General features: G+C 41.2%; 1 protein-coding gene across 1 annotated transcript; it reads right to left on the bottom strand.

Annotated features, from left to right (window-relative positions):
- Nucleotides 1–7,172: 7,172 nt before the first annotated feature.
- Nucleotides 7,173–18,618, bottom strand: LOC139454439 (malonate--CoA ligase ACSF3, mitochondrial-like). Its single transcript, XM_071236142.1, has 8 exons — nt 18,559–18,618; nt 15,493–16,251; nt 14,816–15,007; nt 13,908–14,080; nt 12,049–12,194; nt 10,415–10,534; nt 9,944–10,054; nt 7,173–8,085 (listed from the first exon to the last, which is right to left on the bottom strand). The coding sequence occupies exons 2-8, from the start codon at nt 16,228–16,230 to the stop codon at nt 7,712–7,714; spliced, it is 1,854 nt and encodes a 617-aa protein (XP_071092243.1). The 5' UTR covers nt 16,231–16,251; nt 18,559–18,618; the 3' UTR covers nt 7,173–7,711.
- Nucleotides 18,619–19,814: the final 1,196 nt, after the last annotated feature.

Genomic DNA, 19,814 nt, shown 5'->3' with positions numbered 1-19,814 from the left:
AACGTGATTTTATTTGTTACCCATTGGGTTAGAAATATCCGAGCTGATTAAAATCGTATGTACAGTAGAGCAAATATCACTTCATTAATCACGGCGTTGTTGACGTCATCACGAATCTTAGCGTGACCTATCGGAATGACGTCACACAAGAAACGACGCCCTTGATCAAGATTGTTTACGTCATTTGACAATTGTGGTTTTCAAAGACACCGGTCGTGATTAGTGTAATTTTCCACAGGGGGCTCAAAAGTATGAAGAAACAATGGGGGAAGAATGTGTGTGGAACTGATTTTACGAAATTCATGTTTTACCCTTGCTCTCACTTGGGAAATACAATAATTCTGACACTCATTTCGTAAAATCAGTATGACGCACGTGCTCGAATATCAATCTCTATTTAATTGTCTAACAATATGAAGCAATGTGACGTCAGCTTACCAATCGTTAAAATGCACAAATGTAAAGATCAAAAATTAATACACTCGATCTTTCTGTCCTTATGGGAAATATTACTGGCTGGCGAACAGATAATGGACTAAACCGGTAAGTGCTGCTTTGCCAGTTAGACACTTTGTTTGTCAGTGCGCTTGTTAAAATCAGATAACGTCACAATAAAACGCCGCGTGGCACAGGTTTAGTGGCCTTTACCACGAACAAATACCCTATATCCTTGAGTTCGTACACCCAACAGTTCGAAGTAAGTCGTGTTTGACTGAATCGCCGAATTATCTTTCAAGAACAAGTCCAGCGTTTTAGCTGTTAATGGTGAACTTCACAATGACGAGGGACCCTCTAGCGTTTCGTATATTGTTTACTTTTAGGACTGGCGTTGTGACAAAAGGCATAGCTAGAGGGCGGTCGGGTAGCCTAGTGGTTAAAGCGTTCGCTCGTCACGCCGAAGACCCGGGTTCGATTCCCGACATGGGTACAATGTGTGAAGCCCATTTCTGGTGTCCCCCGCCGTGATATTGCTGGAATATTGCTAAAAGCGGCGTAAAACCAAGCTCACTCACTCACTCATAGCTAGACATTATTCATTGGGCGGTTAGACTACTTGAAAATGACCCCCGGCCTACCGTTTGCCCATTGCCAATTACCAAATCAGGGATGATTTTAAGTCCTGGTTTCCAGTTGTCCATAACTATCAGCGTTAATTACCGTAAAATGTTGGCTTCCATTGTCTATTGGTAATCACCTATCAGCGTCACGCACCTGTTTACTTCCCTTGTGAAGTTACAACCTTTTGTTATCTTATTACTTTTGTTGTTCTTACATGTACATGAACATATATATATGCTCTGTGCCTCATAGCATTCATTCACCTGATGAAGGCGTAAACATCTACTCCGAAACGTTGTGGTGTTCCTCATAATAAAGACGTTGACATCCATAAATTCTCTTCCTTACTTGAAAAGTGTTTTTGTTTCCCGTTTCTTTATTAATTTAGGCTTTTTATTATAAACAAATCATAGATAAAACTGATGACATGAAAGGTGGTGAGTGGTTCCAAGCGCTTGTTTTGGAGGAGTCAAAGTCAGTCTGTGTTGTCATCGGTTGTGCTCGTTCTACCAATCGTTCTGTTATTTATCATCAAGCATAATTTACCTGAAATCAAAGTTTGACACCCCCTTGAGAAGACGGGGAAACTCAAGCAAAATATATATACTAGAGAGTGAGTGAGTGAGTATGGGTTTACGCCGCTTTTAGCAATATTCCAGCAATATCACGGCGGGGGACACCAGAAATGGGCTTAACACACTGTATCCATGTCGGGGTTTGAACCCGGGTCATCGGCATGACGAGCGAACGCTTTAACCACTAGGCTACCCGACCGCCCCCCTATACTAGAGAACCAAGAACCCAAAACACTTCTTTCCACTTTGAATCCATGTGTGGAATTAAAACCGGACATTAGGCTTGATGGGTGAACACTTTTACCACCAGACTACTCAAACGCCCCATACACAGTATAATAAAAAGACCCCTTGTCACCTAAATGTCTTAGTCAACATTTATTCTGTTGCCAGAAAGAAAGAAATCCTTTGGCAACCAGAGTAATATTAGTTTTGGCACAGGGACCAGCTGCATGCGTTCCCGCGACAGTCAGTGCAGTGGAATTCCTCTGTGGCTTCATCACAAAGATACAAATCTTCTACACGTGTGAAAATATTAGCATTTCCTTAAATAGCACTTTCGGTGTTATCATGGGTGAAGAGGAGCCACGTGGAGCAGCGACCTGGGTTTGACATGAATTTGATTGGTTTGTTGGGATTGATGACATGCATCAACCAAGTCAGCCAGCCTGATCACCCGATCCCGTTAGTCGCCTTTTACCACAAGCATAGTCACCTTTTACGGCATGCATGGGTTGCTGAAGACCTTTTCTACCCCGGAATCTTCAGGGTGAATTTGAACAACAGTTCGTCCTATACTTGTATGTCAGATTAATATGGAAGCCACTTCAGTGAGGTGAGTGAGTGAGTATCGTTTTACGCCGCTTTTAGCAATATTCCAGCAATATCAAGGCGGGGAACACCAGAAATGGGCTTCACACATTGTACCCATGTCGGGAATCGAACCCAGGTCTTCGGCGTGACGAGCGAACGCTTTAACCACTAGGCTACCCGACCGCCCCTCAGTGAGGTGAGGTGAGGTGAGGTGAGGTTTTAACGTTGCGTTCCTGATTTCACTCATTTAGCGACGTGCATGCTCATGTGTATGGCTGCTGTGTACTAGTCCGGACGTATGCCAGGTTTATAGTGCTATTCCACTGAGATACCATGCCGCAGTTTAACATGAATACCCCACTCAGACACAGTATACTGACCCCGAGCCGACCAGTCCTTGTTTTAGCCCCTTAATACCAAGCGCCAGATAGGGTAACAAGAAATACCATTTTTAAACGTCTTTTGGTGTGACGCGGCCTGGGGTCAAACCCAGGACCCTCCGCTCTACCACTAGACAATGGAGTGGAAAGATAGGTAAAACAAAAATGGAGAAAAGGTGTTGAATCATGCACATGTGCTAGGTCCACGGAACTTGACTGATAGGAAGGTCCTTGGAACTGGGTGAATTGCTAGGTTCATGGAACTAGGTAGGATGAGTAAATGACACATACACATTCATTATTGGAGCTAAAAAGTAGGTTGTATACTCGGATCCCATGGTACCGCGGCATTCATCGTATCGCGGCATTTGTGATTTCCGATGGTTCACGCGGGACACGCCTCTTAGCGGCTGTCTATTCATGCGACCATATATTCCCACTTCCCTGAAGATCGGGGGTAGAATAGGTCTTCAGCAACCCATGCTTGCCGTAAAAGGCGACTATGCTTGTTGCAAGAGGCGACTAACGGGATCAGGTGGTCAGGCTCGCTGACTTGGTAAATGCATGTCATTGCATCCCAATTGCGTTGATCGATGCTCATGATGTTAATCACTGGATTGTCTGTCCCAGACTCATTTTTTAACAGACCGCCGTCAGGTAGCTGGAATATTGCGGAGTGCGGCGCAAGCAAGTTCTGGGAATTATATTGTCATGTAATTGAATGTTTCTGTGCAGGTGCGCGGACGTCCGATCTGCAGATTGTCTGATCTGAAGCTAGTGTGATGCACAATATTGTCATATAATTGAAAGTTTCTGTGCAGGTGCGTGGTCCGTCCGATCTGAACCTAGTGTCATGCACAATGAAATACTGGGAATCATATTGTCATATAATTGAATGTTTCTATGCAGGTGCGTGGTCTGTCTGGTCTGAAGCTAGTGTCATGCACAATGAAATACTGGGAATCATATTGTCATATAATTGAATGTTTCTGTGCAGGTGTGTGGTCTCTCGATCTGAGCCTAGTGTCATGCACAATGAAATACTGGGATTCATATTGTCATATAATTGAATGTTTCTGTGCAGGTGCGTGGTCCGTCCGATCTGAACCTAGTGTCATGCACAATGAAATACTGGGAATCATATTGTCATATAATTGAATGTTTCTGTGCAGGTGCATGGTCTCTCGATCTGAGCCTAGTGTCATGCACAATGAAATACTGGGAATCATATTGTCATATAATTGAATGTTTCTGTGCAGGTGTGTGGTCTCTCGATCTGAGCCTAGTGTCATGCACAATGAAATACTGGGAATAATATTGTCATATAATTTAATGTTTCTGTGCAGGTGCGTGGTCGTCCGATCTAATCAGTGTCATCAGTAATGAATTGATGCATATGCAGGAACTTCATCATCAAGATTTCGCAAGGACTCACTATTCAGTTCTTGTCTCTTCACTTTTGACCCCACAACAGTTAAGGCAGATTCCACTGGATTTTAGAAAATGGTCCTGCTACCTTTTTCCATGGCTGGTTTTGAAATCCATAAATCCACTCCTGTAGGAATTCCGTAAATCTGATTATCCGATGCTTGTCGAGCAGACTAAATTTTGGATTGGATGGACATGGCCTGTGACCTCTTTGATTGTGTGTCATGAAAGTGTGGGGTATTGATCACACTCTCCACCAATCATTTGTAAGGGAATGACTCGGCTTTTTTTGCCCCTCCCTCCACGATGGAGATGGAATATTGATGACTACAGAAAAGCAACAATCAATCAATACATGCATGAGTGAGTGAGTTCAATTAAAAGCCAGATCATTAAGCAATCATCATAAAAGAGAGAGAAACAGCATATATATTTTATTTAACAAAAAGACAAACAATGGGCGTATAATCTCAGACCCTTATCAACAACACACACGCAGGCACACAGGCACGCAGGCAGGCAAGCACGCACCCAGGCACTCACGCATGCACGCACTCGTCTTGAGTTTTATTTCGAGAATACAGTTTGTTACATTCTAATTGTACCTTGCTTCAAAGTTGCAAAATCTCATGAATGATGAGCCTGGCCATGTCAGCCATGGGCATATACAAGAGAGTGAACACTTATCCAGTTGGATGTGGGAGGAGAGCCCAATGTGATGCAGGTCTTCCATGTATATCACTGTTGGTCGAGCCAACATGTATGGTATGGTGCTAACAAACATAGAAACATTATCATGGCAGATCTAGGATAAAAATTCACGATGATAAGGGACACACATCCACCATATCTCGAGGGCTTGCAATTCACTAAACCTGGACTACCCTCTGTATCCATTCCCGTGGTTCTCGCATCTCAAGTGACCCGCCCTTGACTTTCATTAACATTTTACCAACCAATCAAAAAACAGGAAATCGGTAAGAGAGGATTTGCCACCGCCAGTTCTAATGGACATGAAGGTATCCTTTCCATAAAAAATATTTTTGAGGTCTTTCTTTTGCAGGTGAGTCGGGTTTTGGATGTTGAATTTCTAGCAACTGTATCTTAATCAATGGGTTGTTGACATCGCCATCCCAATATTGAATGAAACAAAAAGGAAAAAGGACAGGTAATTTCACATCGCGACAACCTCGCATTTCAAATATCGGCGAAGTCGATCAAACGTGACCAAGGCTATTACATACCCCCGGCGTACCATCAACTCATCAAAGACCCCAATCAGCCATAATCCTGTTGTTTATATTTCTGGCTTCACCATTTGATTATATTACTGACTTCATCGATAATTGTCGTTACTACCCTTGTGTGTACATAACATGCTTCTCCACTTCAGTATAACTACATCTGATATCTACTCTACTGTATAAACATTGCCTCCTTCCTGTATATATACTGGTCAACCATACTCTGTATATCACTTGCTTGATAACGGTGTTAGAACTTACACCGAAACGTCGCACTTAATTGTAGACATTATTCATCCATAAATTTTATCCTTACTCATGAGTATTATTTTAGTTATTGGCCGGTCTGTAAATAATCAAGTCTGGACCAGACAATCCAGTGATTAATATCATGAGCATCGATCCACGCAATTGGGATTGATGACATGCATCAACCAAGACAGCGAGCCTGACCACCCGATCCCGTTAGTCGCCTCTTACGACAAGCATAGTCACCTTTTACGGCAAGCATGGGTTGCTGAAGACCTAATCTACCCCGGAATCTTCACGGGTCTATTTTAGTTATTAGTTGTCTCATATCAATGAATGTGTATGGAAGGAACAGTGCATACAGAATGTGAGATAGATGATTCAATGATGGCACATAAGTCAGTTTGTTAACTAGAACACCTGTAAGTGGAGATGTTTCCCTGGTCCCTTGACATGTTCGACCTACCAGGGGTATCCCTGTACTGCTCAAGTACACTTTGCCCAGGTAACAGGTAAACGTTCAGACTACACTCAGTGTATAAAATTCCCCAAAATTTCAGCCAGGCAACTGGACTCACAACACTGCAAAGTTATCAGACCAGATAAAATGTTGCCAGTCCAATTTCTTTTTAGGTTAAATAGTGAGTATAGTTTTACGCCGCTTTTAGCAATATTCCAGCAATATTACAGCGGGGGACACCAGAAATGGGCTTCACACATTGTACCCATGTTGGGAATCGAACCTGGGTCTTCGGCGTGACTAGTGAACGCTTTAACCACTAGGTTACCCCACCTCCCCTTTAGGTTAAAGAACACAAGTAACAGAAGGGTAAACATAAGAATAGTGCTGTTGAATAAGTTCTCAGAAAATAACAATCAACTGGTGGATTGTCAACTTAGTAACTGTAACCACCAACCTTCGAACGTGCAACTTTTCCAAACTGATTGTCCATCAGCAAAATTGATCGTCTCAGGCTGGTATTTTAAACCCGGGTACCCACAGTACTACCCAGGCCCGTGGTCAGTCAGGTGATATATTGTTTAATGACAAAAAAAATCACTCTAACTCCATGGTTACACTACAAGTCACTAAATACGTTTTTTTCAGGGCAATGGTCAAACTGTTCCCAATCGGACATTTTGTACCGGTATATCTGGAGACCTACAGCGAGTACCTGGGTAGAGTAATAGCGGGGTGGGTACCCGGGTTGTAACTCTGGACTCGTCCTAGCCCTAAATAGCACCATACAAAACTGAGTACACTCTGGGATAAGTAACAGAGAGTAGTGTCATAACGAATGTAACTAAGTTACACAGAGTTATTACCCTATTTACCCTAATATCCATCACAGAGGTAGCTGACTAGTATGAGTTAAATGCTGAGCCTTGATACACAACAATTAAAGCCATTATTTTGTGTGTGTTTGACCACAGATTTTGTTGTCAAAGTATGAAGTCGGGGGAGGGAATAATTTTTAAATAAAAATACTTTTACATCATCTCCTTTTTTTTAAAAATAATGGATCATGGAATCTTTTTACAAATATTACCTGTATTTGGGGGAAAAAAGAAGCTGCTGGAAGCTTCATTTTTTGGTCATTTGGAAGACAAAGGGAGTTAATTTTGGCAAAGGTTGTTTGTCAAGGACAAGTGGTATAACTCTGAGTATATTACTCTGGATATACAGTCGACTGAACGATTTGGTGAAATATCAATGTCCATTTGAGCATTTTAAGTTTCGTAGATGACTCTTTTTAAAACGCAGAGTAATCTTGGCATGTATGACGTGTCGACAGAAATAAAAATAATGCAAATTTGGTTTAATTATCCCCCAATTTTGAAGGAAATTAGGGTCCATGGATCCAAGATCCAACAAATAAAAATATAATGGCCTGATGCTGACTTTAATCACTTCATGCTGTTATCATCACGTCACATACAGTCATATACAAACCATACATTCTCACTTCACAGTTTCCGGAAACGCTACTTCAACGATTTCTTTCTTGTTGACTTTTCCCATAGCATTTCTCGGCATCTTGTCCAAACATCTGACCACGGTGGGAATCTGATACGATGGCATGTAGTTTCTAGCCCATTCTTTCAATATTCCAACAGTGAGTTCTCGACCTTCTTTACAAACCAAGATGGCTGCCACCTTCTGGCCCCATGTGATGTCTGGCAGACCAATCACGGCACAGTCCTGGATGTCTGGATGGGCCAGTAGGTGGCGTTCTACATCAAGGGCACTAATCTTGTAGCCCCCACTCTTGATGATGTCAACCGATGTCCGGCCCATGATGCGGTACACGCCATCCTTAAACATGACCGTGTCACCTGAATGGCAAACAACAAGTGTAACTTTGAAACTTTAAAAAACTGAATGTCACTTATGTCTGTCACACCCTGACACATTCACAATAGTCATATGAAAAAATCAGGTGTTCTTTAACTTCTTTTGAGTAGTATATATTGTCTTATAGTAGATTTCTTCTCTGAGTATGGTTTTACGCCTCTTTTAGCAATATTCCATCCATATCACAGTGGGGGACACCAGAAACTTGCTTTTCACATTGTACCCATGTGAGGAATTGAACCCGGGTCTTACGGCATGACAAGTGAACACTTTAAACTTTTGGCTATAGCACCACCTTTCTGACTGAAGGAAAACCATGTACGTAAAAATATAAAACGTCTTGAACCTTCAGGGAATTAGAATTTATATTCCGCATCCATATTTTGTAGTACCCATGCTCATTGTTATGCAAATAATTTGTAACGATCTACCTGTTTTGAACCATCCAACTATGAACAAACATCATCTGTAACAATCTACCTGTTTTTAACCATCCAACTATGAACAAACATTGTCTGTAACAATCTACCTGTTTTTAACCATCCAACTATGAACATACATTGTCTGTAACAATCTACCTGTTTTTAACCATCCAACTATGAACGTACATTCCCTGTAACAATCTACCTGTTTTTAACCATCCAACTATGAACATACATCGTCAGTAACAATCTACCTGTTTTGAACCATCCAACTATGAACATACAATGTCTGTAACAATCTACCTGTTTTTAACCATCCAACTATGAACATACATCGTCTGTAACAATCTACCTGTTTTTAACCATCCAACTATGAACATACATCGTCTGTAACAATCTACCTGTTTTTAACCATCCAACTATGAACATACATTGTCTGTAACACTCTACCTGTTCTTAACCATCCAACTATGAACATACATCGTCTGTAACAATCTACCTGTTTTGAACCACCCATCTATGAACGTACATTGTCTGTAACAATCTACCTGTTTTTAATCATCCAACTATGAACAAACATCGTCTGTAACAATCTACCTGTTTTTAACCATCCAACTATGAACAAACATCGTCTGTAACAATCTACCTGTTCTTAACCATCCAACTATGAACAAACATCGTCTGTAACAATCTACCTGTTTTGAACCATCCATCTCTGAAAATACATTGTCTGTAACAACCTACCTGTTTTTAACCATCCAACTATGAACAAACATCATCTGTAACAATCTACCTGTTTTTAACCATCCATCTCTGAACATACATCGTCTGTAACAATCTACCTGTTTTGAACCATCCAACTATGAACAAACATCATCTGTAACAATCTACCTGTTTTTAACCATCCATCTCTGAACATACATTGTCTGTAACAATCTACCTGTCTGTAACAATCTACCTGTTTTGAACCACCCATCTCTGAATATACATCGTCTGTAACAATCTACCTGTTTTGAACCATCCATCTCTGAACATACATCGTCAGCAACAATCTACCTGTTTTGAACCACCCATCTCTGAACATACATCGTCTGTAACAATCTACCTGTTTTGAACCACCCATCTCTGAACGTACATCGTCTGTAACAATCTACCTGTTTTGAACCGCCCATCTCTGAACATACATCGTCTGTAACAATCTACCTGTTTTGAACCGCCCATCTCTGAACGTACATCGTCTGTAACAATCTACCTGTTTTGAACCGCCCATCTCTGAACATACATCGTCTGTAACAATCTACCTGTTTTGAACCACCCATCTCTGAACGTACATCGTCTGTAACAATCTACCTGTTTTGAACCACCCATCTCTGAACATACATCGTCTGTAATAATCTACCTGTCTGTAACAATCTACCTGTTTTGAACCACCCATCTCTGGTGAAAGCCTGACTTGTCGCCCCTGGTTTCCCCCAGTACTTGTGGAACACACCCGGTCCTCGGACCAGCAACTCCCCCTGCTCTCCGTCTGAAAACAGTGAATGTGGCATGCCAATATCAACAGTGAAAGTAATGTTAGACTATACTACCGCAAAAAGATTCTGCATAACAACGAACAAATCTAACCAAATGCACTTGCAGTACGAATATACGTGCCAGTTCAAATGCACCATGAACATCAAAGCACCATGAAAGTTAAAGATGCTCGTGTAGTATGCATGTATTGCATGAAATATCTTTGAGGCATATTAGGATTGTCAATCTTTTCATTTATTTATTCGTATTACCAAAAGGATTACACAAATTGGCTACGAATTAGACAATCTGTTACAGATCCGCCATAGATCGGAGTCCTACAAATTCATGTAGACAAAGGATGGATTCTTACCCCTGTAGACTGTGGTGGTTCTGGAGTTTCCCCGTGCTAAGATGTCGTAGCCGTTCTCAGCGTAGACATTGTTCTGAACGATACACACCTCTACTTCAGGGAATGGCTGACCAACACTGCCTGTGGGGATACATGATCAGTATTCTACAATGAATTTGGTAAATACTTGACTCAAGGTTTCAAATCACAACATCAACCTCTAATTAAAACACATATTTCACAACTGATGTTTTACATGAGAGAGTTGTTTTTTTAACCAAGGTCATTTGCAATCTCATTAAAATCAGAACGAAGTTCTCACTACTGCCACCAAAGATCTGAGGACATCCCATTACAGGGAATAACCTTCCATGGACTTTGACTGACCAATAAAATGACTCACAAGAAGTCAACATTAGCCTCTCTCTAGTTTCAAACTGGCGACTTTCATTCCAGACTCATGCTTTGACAAATACTGATTCAAACTATGAAAACGGAATAAAAGGAAATTCTGGAATGTCTAATAGATGGCAGAGATTGTACGGCAATGCTTCCCAAGGAAAGTCACTACCGTTTCAAATGTTTATCCAGCGGAAGCGAGAGACAGATGCTAATTTTGACGGAATCAGTCATACAGCGTCATTTGGAATACCCAACCTTTACGAGGTTGCATAATTAGAAAACACATTCCGATTGTCACTTTCCCGATCTGCTAAGTGACACTCGGATTGGTCGGATGAAAGGTCGTTCTGAAATGATCCGTAACGGGATTTCCCCCGATTGCGGTAACGAGCACTAAGATTTTAATGAGATCGGGTTAGTTGGCACTTTAAAAACATAATAATAACACAAGATTACAAAGGTATACTTGCAGTTCCCACAATAAACAACATTTAATATTCAAAGTATATGTTGCAATAACTATTGGGCAGAAACACAATAGAAATGAACTTGACATTGTAACATCCTAACAGATGTGTGCAGTTAAAAACTAACCTTCATTTCCTAGAGGGATTTCCACTTGAAGTTGTTTTACTAAATATCTATGCTACACACTTTCAATGTATGTCATACATGCGTGATAAGTACAGAGATATTAAAAACAAATCTGAGTATATACAGTGGCATATTTAGTTTTGATGGGCGGTCGGGTAGCCTAGTGGTTAAAGCGTTTGCTCTTTAGCCAAAGAACCCGGGTTCGATTCGCGATGTGGGTACAATGTGTGAAGCCCATTTCAAGTGTTCCCCGTCGTGATATTGCTGTAATATTGCTAAATGAGGCGTAAAACCATATTCACTCATTCACCCACTCACGTAGTTATGATGAGGATTACTAAATTAATAAAATGTCAGCCTGCACAAAGTGTCACATTCAAGCCACACCACTTATCTCGTTATTTTCTATAACACCAAAGAGGGTTTTTTTTGGCTTGATAGAATGGAAATAAGCATACCATGTTTTCAGTGTAGAGTAATGTAACATTGAGAGTTTGCAGGCTGGGCAAATTCAATACAGGGCTACTAAATCTACAGGTAACCTAGTTCTACACTGATTGGTAGGTATATTTCCGTTATCAGTTTTGACATTTTATAACAATGCCTTGATTAGCGAAAATTAACCTCATGAAGCTGTGAAGTAAGGCCGAGTATGTCACCTGCTATGCGGGGGCCATGCAGGGGGTTCGTCAGTGCCATGCCGATTTCTGTCATCCCGTATCTCTCCAGCAGCCGATGACCTGTGACCTCCTCCCACTGCTTCATGATTGGTTCTGGCAGTGCAGCAGACCCACTCACCATCAGCCTACCAAACATACAACAGAGACCTGCTCACCATCAGCCTTCCAAACATACAACAGAGACCTGCTCACCATCAGCCTACCAAACATACAACAGAGACCCACTCACCATCAGCCTACCAAACATACAACAGAGACCCACTCACCATCAGCCTACCAAACATACAACAGAGACCTGCTCACCATCAGCCTACCAAACATACAACAGAGACCTGCTCACCATCAGCCTACCAAACAAACAACAGAAACCCACCCACCTTCAGCCTACCAAACATACAACAGAGACCTGCTCACCATCAGCCTACCAAACATACAACAGAGACCCACTCACCAAACATACAACAGAGACCCACTAACCATCAGCCTACCAAACATACAACAGAGACCCACTCACCATCAGCCTACCAAACATACAACAGAGACCCACTCACCATCAGCCTACCAAACATACAACAGAGACCCACTCACCAAACATACAACAGAAACACACTCACCAAACATACAACAGAGACCCACTCACAAAACATACAACATTGACCCGATCACCAAACATACAATAGAGACCCACTCACCATCAGCCTACCAAACATACAACAGAGACCCACTAACCATCAGCCTACCAAACATACAACAGAGACCCACTCACCATCAGCCTACCAAACATACAACAGAGACCCACTCACCATCAGCCTACCAAACATACAACAGAGACCCACTAACCATCAGCCTACCAAACATACAACAGAGACCCTCTCACCATCAGCCTACCAAACATACAACAGAGACCCACTCACCATCAGCCTACCAAACATACAACAGAGACACACTCACCAAACATACAACAGAGACCCACTCACCAAACATACAACATAGACCCGCTCACCAAACATACAACAGTGTCATGCTCAACAAACATACAACAGAGACCCACTCACCAAACATACAACAGAAACACGCTCACCAAACATACAAGGGCATGCTCACCAACACTACAAGAATCAGCCCACCACAAGCCACCCAACACACAACATGGACCCTTTCTTTAACCAACTTTAACAGAATAAAAGGCCAGAAGTTGGCAGAATATTTGAGGTGTGCAAGATATGTGAAATTGAAGTCTTGCCATCATCTGGCAACTTTTGAGTGGGACTGTTGTGATGTGTCCACCTGGTCCTACCAAAACAATCTGTCAAACCCTGTTGATTGTCTTTAATATTTTGTGACCATGTTTTGATCTGAACAGGATGACACCATCAGGGAGGAAGCACTTCTACGACAAGGCTACCAAGACCAGCAGATGCTCCCTCCCTGAGGATGTCTTCAAGTCCTGGGAAATAACTCACATATTTGTCATGGTCCCAATGAAGGGGTAACACTTAACTGGTAAATTCAGTCAAATTAATCATATAATTTTGATTTTTGAATTAATTCATTGGCTATACATGCTAAATTTGACGTTTGTGTTTAAACAAAGTTGAAATCAACTAAAAAGAGCTGAAAAGCAGCTTGCATGCAATCCTTTCATATTCCAGAAAATATTCCCAAAATATATTTTGGCTCAGATTTAACGAAAAGAAACAAAATATCTCCTCGAAATGCTGAATGTCCTGAAAGTAAAGGTGTATAAAAAATGTAAATGTATGATTTAAAGCAGCGACCGAAAAAATATCTTCACAAACATACCAGTCCCCAGTAATATTAAAAGGTCGGTCCCTTACCTTATTCGGCTGGAACAAGCACTCCGGATGAAGGCCATGCTCTTCCTGAATTTCTTCTCCTGGTTGAACTCAGTGTCATAGTACTGAAGCAGCTTGGCGTAGATTGTCGGGACAGCCATGAAGACGTTGACGCGCACATCCCCCGGGAGGAAGTCGGTTAACCTTGACCACACCTGTTGAAATCAGGGAGCATCACCTCTTGTTAAACATCTCACGGTCTAAACTGTTGTATAAATTTCATTTAGCTGTATAAAAATATATTATGAATACCAATTAATATTATGTAACAGTCAGCCGAATCCAAAATATTATTTAAAACAATCAATGCATTTGAAAATGCAGTGATCAGTTCCATCTAGTTAGTTAGTGAGTTTTATGATAAATATATCTTCTGTTTTCAATTAAAAGTTTTCAAGCAAAGATATTAATACCATTAATTTCATTTAAAAATGATCACATTAGCCTGAGGTTGTGAATTTGAAAGTGTTCTGAGACCTGTTTCACAAAGTGATCTTAGCGTTATGACATGTTTATATTACGATACAGAGTTGCGTCCCTTGGTCACGCCAGAAACCTATGATTGTGGGTTCGAATCCCGGTTCGCCCCGATTATGTTTCTAGGTTTGTCAGCACCATACCCGTGTTCGTGGTATACGTCTGAGACCTGCATCACTTCGGGCATCACTTCGGGCTTTCCTCCCACATTAAGCTGACACGCCGCGATATAACTGGAATACTGTTAAAAGCGGCGTTAAACCCAACTCACTCACTCACTCATATTACGATATGTTCATAAGTATATGTTAAAGTGTGGAACTAATAAATGTTATATGCAAAGGTCACTAAGTGTGATGGTTCTGTATCAGAGTGTCTAATACTGTCTGACCAAAAACAGAGAATTTGTTTACCTTTGCTGGATTAAAACTTGGCATCATGACACACGTGGCTCCAACAAAGAGGGGAGTCATGAGGACATTGACGATGCCGTGCACGTGATGTAGTGGGAGGACGTGGAGGACGACGTCACTGGGCTGCCACTCCCAGGCCGTGATCATCCCAGACATCATGGCATTCAGGTTACCGTGAGTCAGCACCACCCCCTCAACACAGAAATATGTACAAATACAAGGTTGCCTTCCTCATACTACCTTGTCAGGGGCCATGCAAACCAACCAAGACATCTTGAATTAAAAACAAACCATACTAGCAGTGAGAAAAAAGTTGATGGTATTCGTGATTCAGGGGAGGAGGGTGTTGACACCATAATAGATGTAGAAAAGTTCATCCTGCATGTTTTATGATAAAAAAAGAGAGAACTTTCCTGCAGAATCAGACAAGGGTTTCAAGTATGCAAGACCATGAACTGAATATGCGAATTAATGTACACCAAAATGACATGCATCCATCAAGTCAGCGAACCTGACCAACCGATCCCGTTAGTCATCATGACTGAAAATAAACATGTGTTACTACTGCACTGCAGAGCGGCCATTTGTATTCACTTGTGATGAAAGAACATAGTGTATACAATCTCATTAAGTATTGCTGATGATACAACTTATTTTCACTTGTACTTATGTCTTACTTTAGGTCGGCCTGTGGTCCCGCTTGTGTACACGATCATTGCTAGTTCCCGCTTGTACTGATTGGTTGCCAGGAGATCGTCATAGCGACCCTTGATCCGTCTTCTCTCCTTTTTGCTGCTGGATGCAGGATTGTCCGAGAGGAACCAACTGTTCTGATCACTGTCATATGACCCCATGTACTCCGACGCCTGTAACGTCTCAAGTTGGATCTCGAGGTCTTCAGCAATTGGCTGTAGTCTCTCAGCATACTTTGTTGTGGTTACAAGCAGAGAGCTCTGGGAGTCCTGGATATAGTACGCCAGGTCCGAATCAGAGTGCAGGTTGCACAGTGGAACTGCCACTCCCCCACACATCCACGTTGCCCATTGTGCAACCACATACGAAATGTCATTCTCGCACAAAAACGTCACTCTTGCACCTTCTATGCCGGTTTTGGGATTTCTGTTACATCTGCTGATTATCTTCTGTGATAACAGGGAACTATAGTGCAAAATGTCATCGTACGAGAAACGGTTATTTTGGTCGACGATTGCTGTTCTCCCAACATGCTCTTCTGCTTTGAGGAACAGCGGGATCACGTGACTGTTTCTTGTTGCCTTGAGTTCGCTGAAGCATCTTCGACATATGCGCAGTCTTGTTGCAGGGACATGAACAGGCATGAGCTGGTGGGATATGGGATGTGTCGTCAGGGAGTGTCGAAGTCCTTTCAGCAAAGACAAAACTGGTGGTACTCTCATTATGAAGGGTCCCTTTTGAATCTATAATGGAAAACAGTATATCAAGTTTCAAACTGTAACATCTTTTACTGAAATTATTTCATCAGAAAACTTTGATGTTGTATATAACACATGTTTATATCTATATAAAGTCCAACGGCTAAGAGAAACGTAAATCGACTACTTCCTTGGCATGCGTAGTTCATGCAGTCAACCATTGTCTGTATTATGGGCCTATGGACTTCTTACTGAATAAACTGTCTGTCTGTCTGTCTGTCTATAATGGATAAGGTGAGGTGAGGTGAGGTGAGGTGAGGTGAGGTGAGGTGAGGTGAGTATACTAATACTGCATGCTATTGTGTGCTGTAGAAGCACATGGTATTGTTTACATTACAGCAGTGCAACACCTACTGTGTGTGAACTATGTCATCAGTGTATGTGCATCCCGCCATCGTCAGCATGATCAGTAAACAATAAAATAGCCCTTATGGGTTTTTGTTGTAATTTGCTCCTGCCCCAGACATATGATAGTGATTGTGACCATCTTTAAATGTCTTTTGGTATGACGCGTCTAGGAATCGAATAACTGACAAATGGTCATGTCTTGACTGTCAGATGCCATCACAGCTCTCAGCTAGGTCCTATGTTCCCCATGCCCCAAGGCATTGGTTTCACATTGGTAACATCGATGGCAGTTCCAAGTTCCATTTTGTTTGTATTGACCTTAAAGGGAACCAACACTCCCACTCTCAGTCGTCTTGCCTGCACCGTTTTAATTAGCCCGCGTTATCACCAAATGCAAATTAGCGTCAGTGACCCAACAAGCTGAGCTTCGGACAACCTTGTGACAGCGAGGAGAAATCCCCTTGAATATTTGCATTTGATTTGATGAGGTTTACTCTAAACATGTGCATCTTGCAAAATCTGTCAGCGTGTGTAAATGTGTATAAGTAGTTTAGTACACAGCCAATATGTGTATGTATTTTTTTTGCAACAATGAAGTTGAGTTCATATACTCAAAACTGCAAGAACCCTTATTTTTATGCCAAATTGCTTAAAATACAACAATTAATACTCCCTTCTTGTCATCCATATTTCATGGTATAACCCTACATCTGAGTATCTGTCTTCATTCGCTTGATGCTCAGTTAATGACTTTATTATAGTGAGTGAGTGAGTGAGTGAGTATGGTTTTACACCGCTTTTGGCAATACTCCAGCAATATCAAGGCGGGGGACACCAGAAATGGGCTTCACACATTGTACCCATGTCGGGAATGGAACCCGGGTCTTCGGCGTGACGAGCGAACGCTTTAACCACTAGGCTACCCGACCGCCCCTGACTTTATTATATATAATTAGTGGTAGAACAACTCAGATTACCTGGCAAAGACCATGCTCCTCAAAACGATAGCCCGTTAGTAGAGCTCTCTATACCGAGAGTATAACGAAGGTGTCATGCTTTGGGAAGGAGCTTGATGGTATCTGACATTAATACAGGGTATAACTCTGATTAACACATGAAATTCTAAATTTGCAATATATTGCAATATGTATGGCAATATACGTTATAGTATGGCAATATATTGCAATACAAAATCCAGGTCAATACACAGCCCTATCAGTATGGCTGTAGCTGTTTATTGTATACCTTTGCTATTTTAAACGACTTATTCTTTGATCCTCCGATAGAGCCAAACACATGTGGAATCAGCCAAAGTTATAGTCCATAATAAGCAAATTTTGAACCCGCAACAAAAACCTGATCCATATTTCAAGACTTTCAAACTTCGAGTGTAGATTCCCTTCAAATAACAACATGACTCCATGTATGTAACTAGGTCAGCAGGTGGACATGTTACACTTGACCACTTTTGTAAATATAAGACTAATTAAACCATCGTTGTGTATCTGTGTAATTAGGATAGATCAATGTAGATCAACATAATTAAATGTCCGGTAACAGACATTAAACTAGTTTAGAATGACTTGAAGATTCCTTGCTATACGTACAAGTCTAAATAGGCTATCAGTCTCTACTTCTATATGAGATGGGTCCTATTGTTTACAAGTCCTCACTGATCATTTTGTTGACATGTGCTGTCAATAAAACGGCCCCTGTCAATAGGAACTGGTCCCCTGTTCTTATGTGTAATATCTCCGTCACTAGTCTAGTGAATGTACACCTGTCATGATGTGCGTTTTTCCCAATCTGTGTGTGCACATCAGAAATATTATCTAGAAAAATCTGACAGTTCGTCAGTGCTAGTGTGAGTAACATCACTAAATCAAAGATTTAATATTGATTAGAAAAAGATGAAAATAATAAACACATAAGTGAACCCATTACCCGTTCAACTTCGCACGGTGAAGAACATATGCACTCACACACTTTTCCAGTCAATGTCAACATGTGCGTTGGACACTGTGAAATGAGAGTTACCTGCCCTTGAAACAATGCGCACGTAAAATCGTTTATAGTCCGCCCTCCAGCGCAAACATTGAATGAAAAGTTATTGCCACGGTGTAGTGACTGATGAGGAGATGGTGCGGGTGATCAACTTCTATATAACACTCGTAATAATGTTTCAGCGGAGATTCTAAACTCTCACAAGCAAGTGAGTCCTTCTGTGAATGTCCGAGTTATTGTGTAAAGTAAGATATCAAACTCTAGATTCACAGATACCACTGTCAGTTGGTTTATATTATAGAATCATGATACATTGAAATTGTAGTATGCAATAAATAAAAGGAGAAAATTAACAACTGTGTTTTTCTGCCAATTAATTTTATTTCAGAGACGACATGTTAGTCTAGTTCCCATGTATAGCAGTCTTATCAGCAGTCAAAATAAATTACAGTCCCATAACTTAAATAGGTCCATATAATATTTTTTTAAAGAACAAGAGAAGAAAGAATCTGTAAAGTATTAACTTTCTGCTGGTTTGTGAGGAATATGTACATCTGCGTTAAATGTATCTTTACAAGAAATGCTATGTACATTCCACTTGACAGAAATATAATACACTAATGTCTGTTGACAACATTGAAGTTGTTAGACATTTGGCAATGTTTGTAGTTCATGCAATGCAATTATGAAACAGTAGTGTTAATGTGCAATTCAAAGACTGCTAGTTGGCTGCATTGTAACTGAAGCTGTATGGACCGATGGCATGCATCCATGCTGAATAAATATTTATATTTAAAAGAACAAAACGGTACATTCAATTCTCTTGGCATTCTGGGTAAGAAACTATAGGTCCGCCGCATGCTTTGTCGTATTAGGCGACTAAATGGATTGGGTGGACAGGTTCGGTGACACGGTAATTTGCATGCTTCTACCGGTATCCCAATCGTGTTGACCCATGTTCATGATGTCAGTCACCGGTTTGTCTGTCTTCGTATGACTGGACTATGCCGTGTCATTTCAAGTAGTACTTAGTGCTCGCTACCCATACACAATGACATTGCTACACTCATAGCGGTAACGAGCAGTAAGGTCTGATTTTATTGAGATTGTGATGGAATGGTATTTCCACCGCTTTTGCAATATGTCAGTAACATCACTGCAAGAGACACGAAGACTGGACTTAATGGACGAAGACA

This window comes from Haliotis cracherodii, unplaced genomic scaffold (assembly GCF_022045235.1).
Source record: "Haliotis cracherodii isolate W230 unplaced genomic scaffold, xgHalCrac1.p SCAF_10, whole genome shotgun sequence".
In the NCBI taxonomy this organism is placed as follows: domain Eukaryota; kingdom Metazoa; phylum Mollusca; class Gastropoda; order Lepetellida; family Haliotidae; genus Haliotis; species Haliotis cracherodii.
Note: the sequence above shows the minus strand (reverse complement) of the source record. Positions and strands in the feature narration are given on the sequence as shown.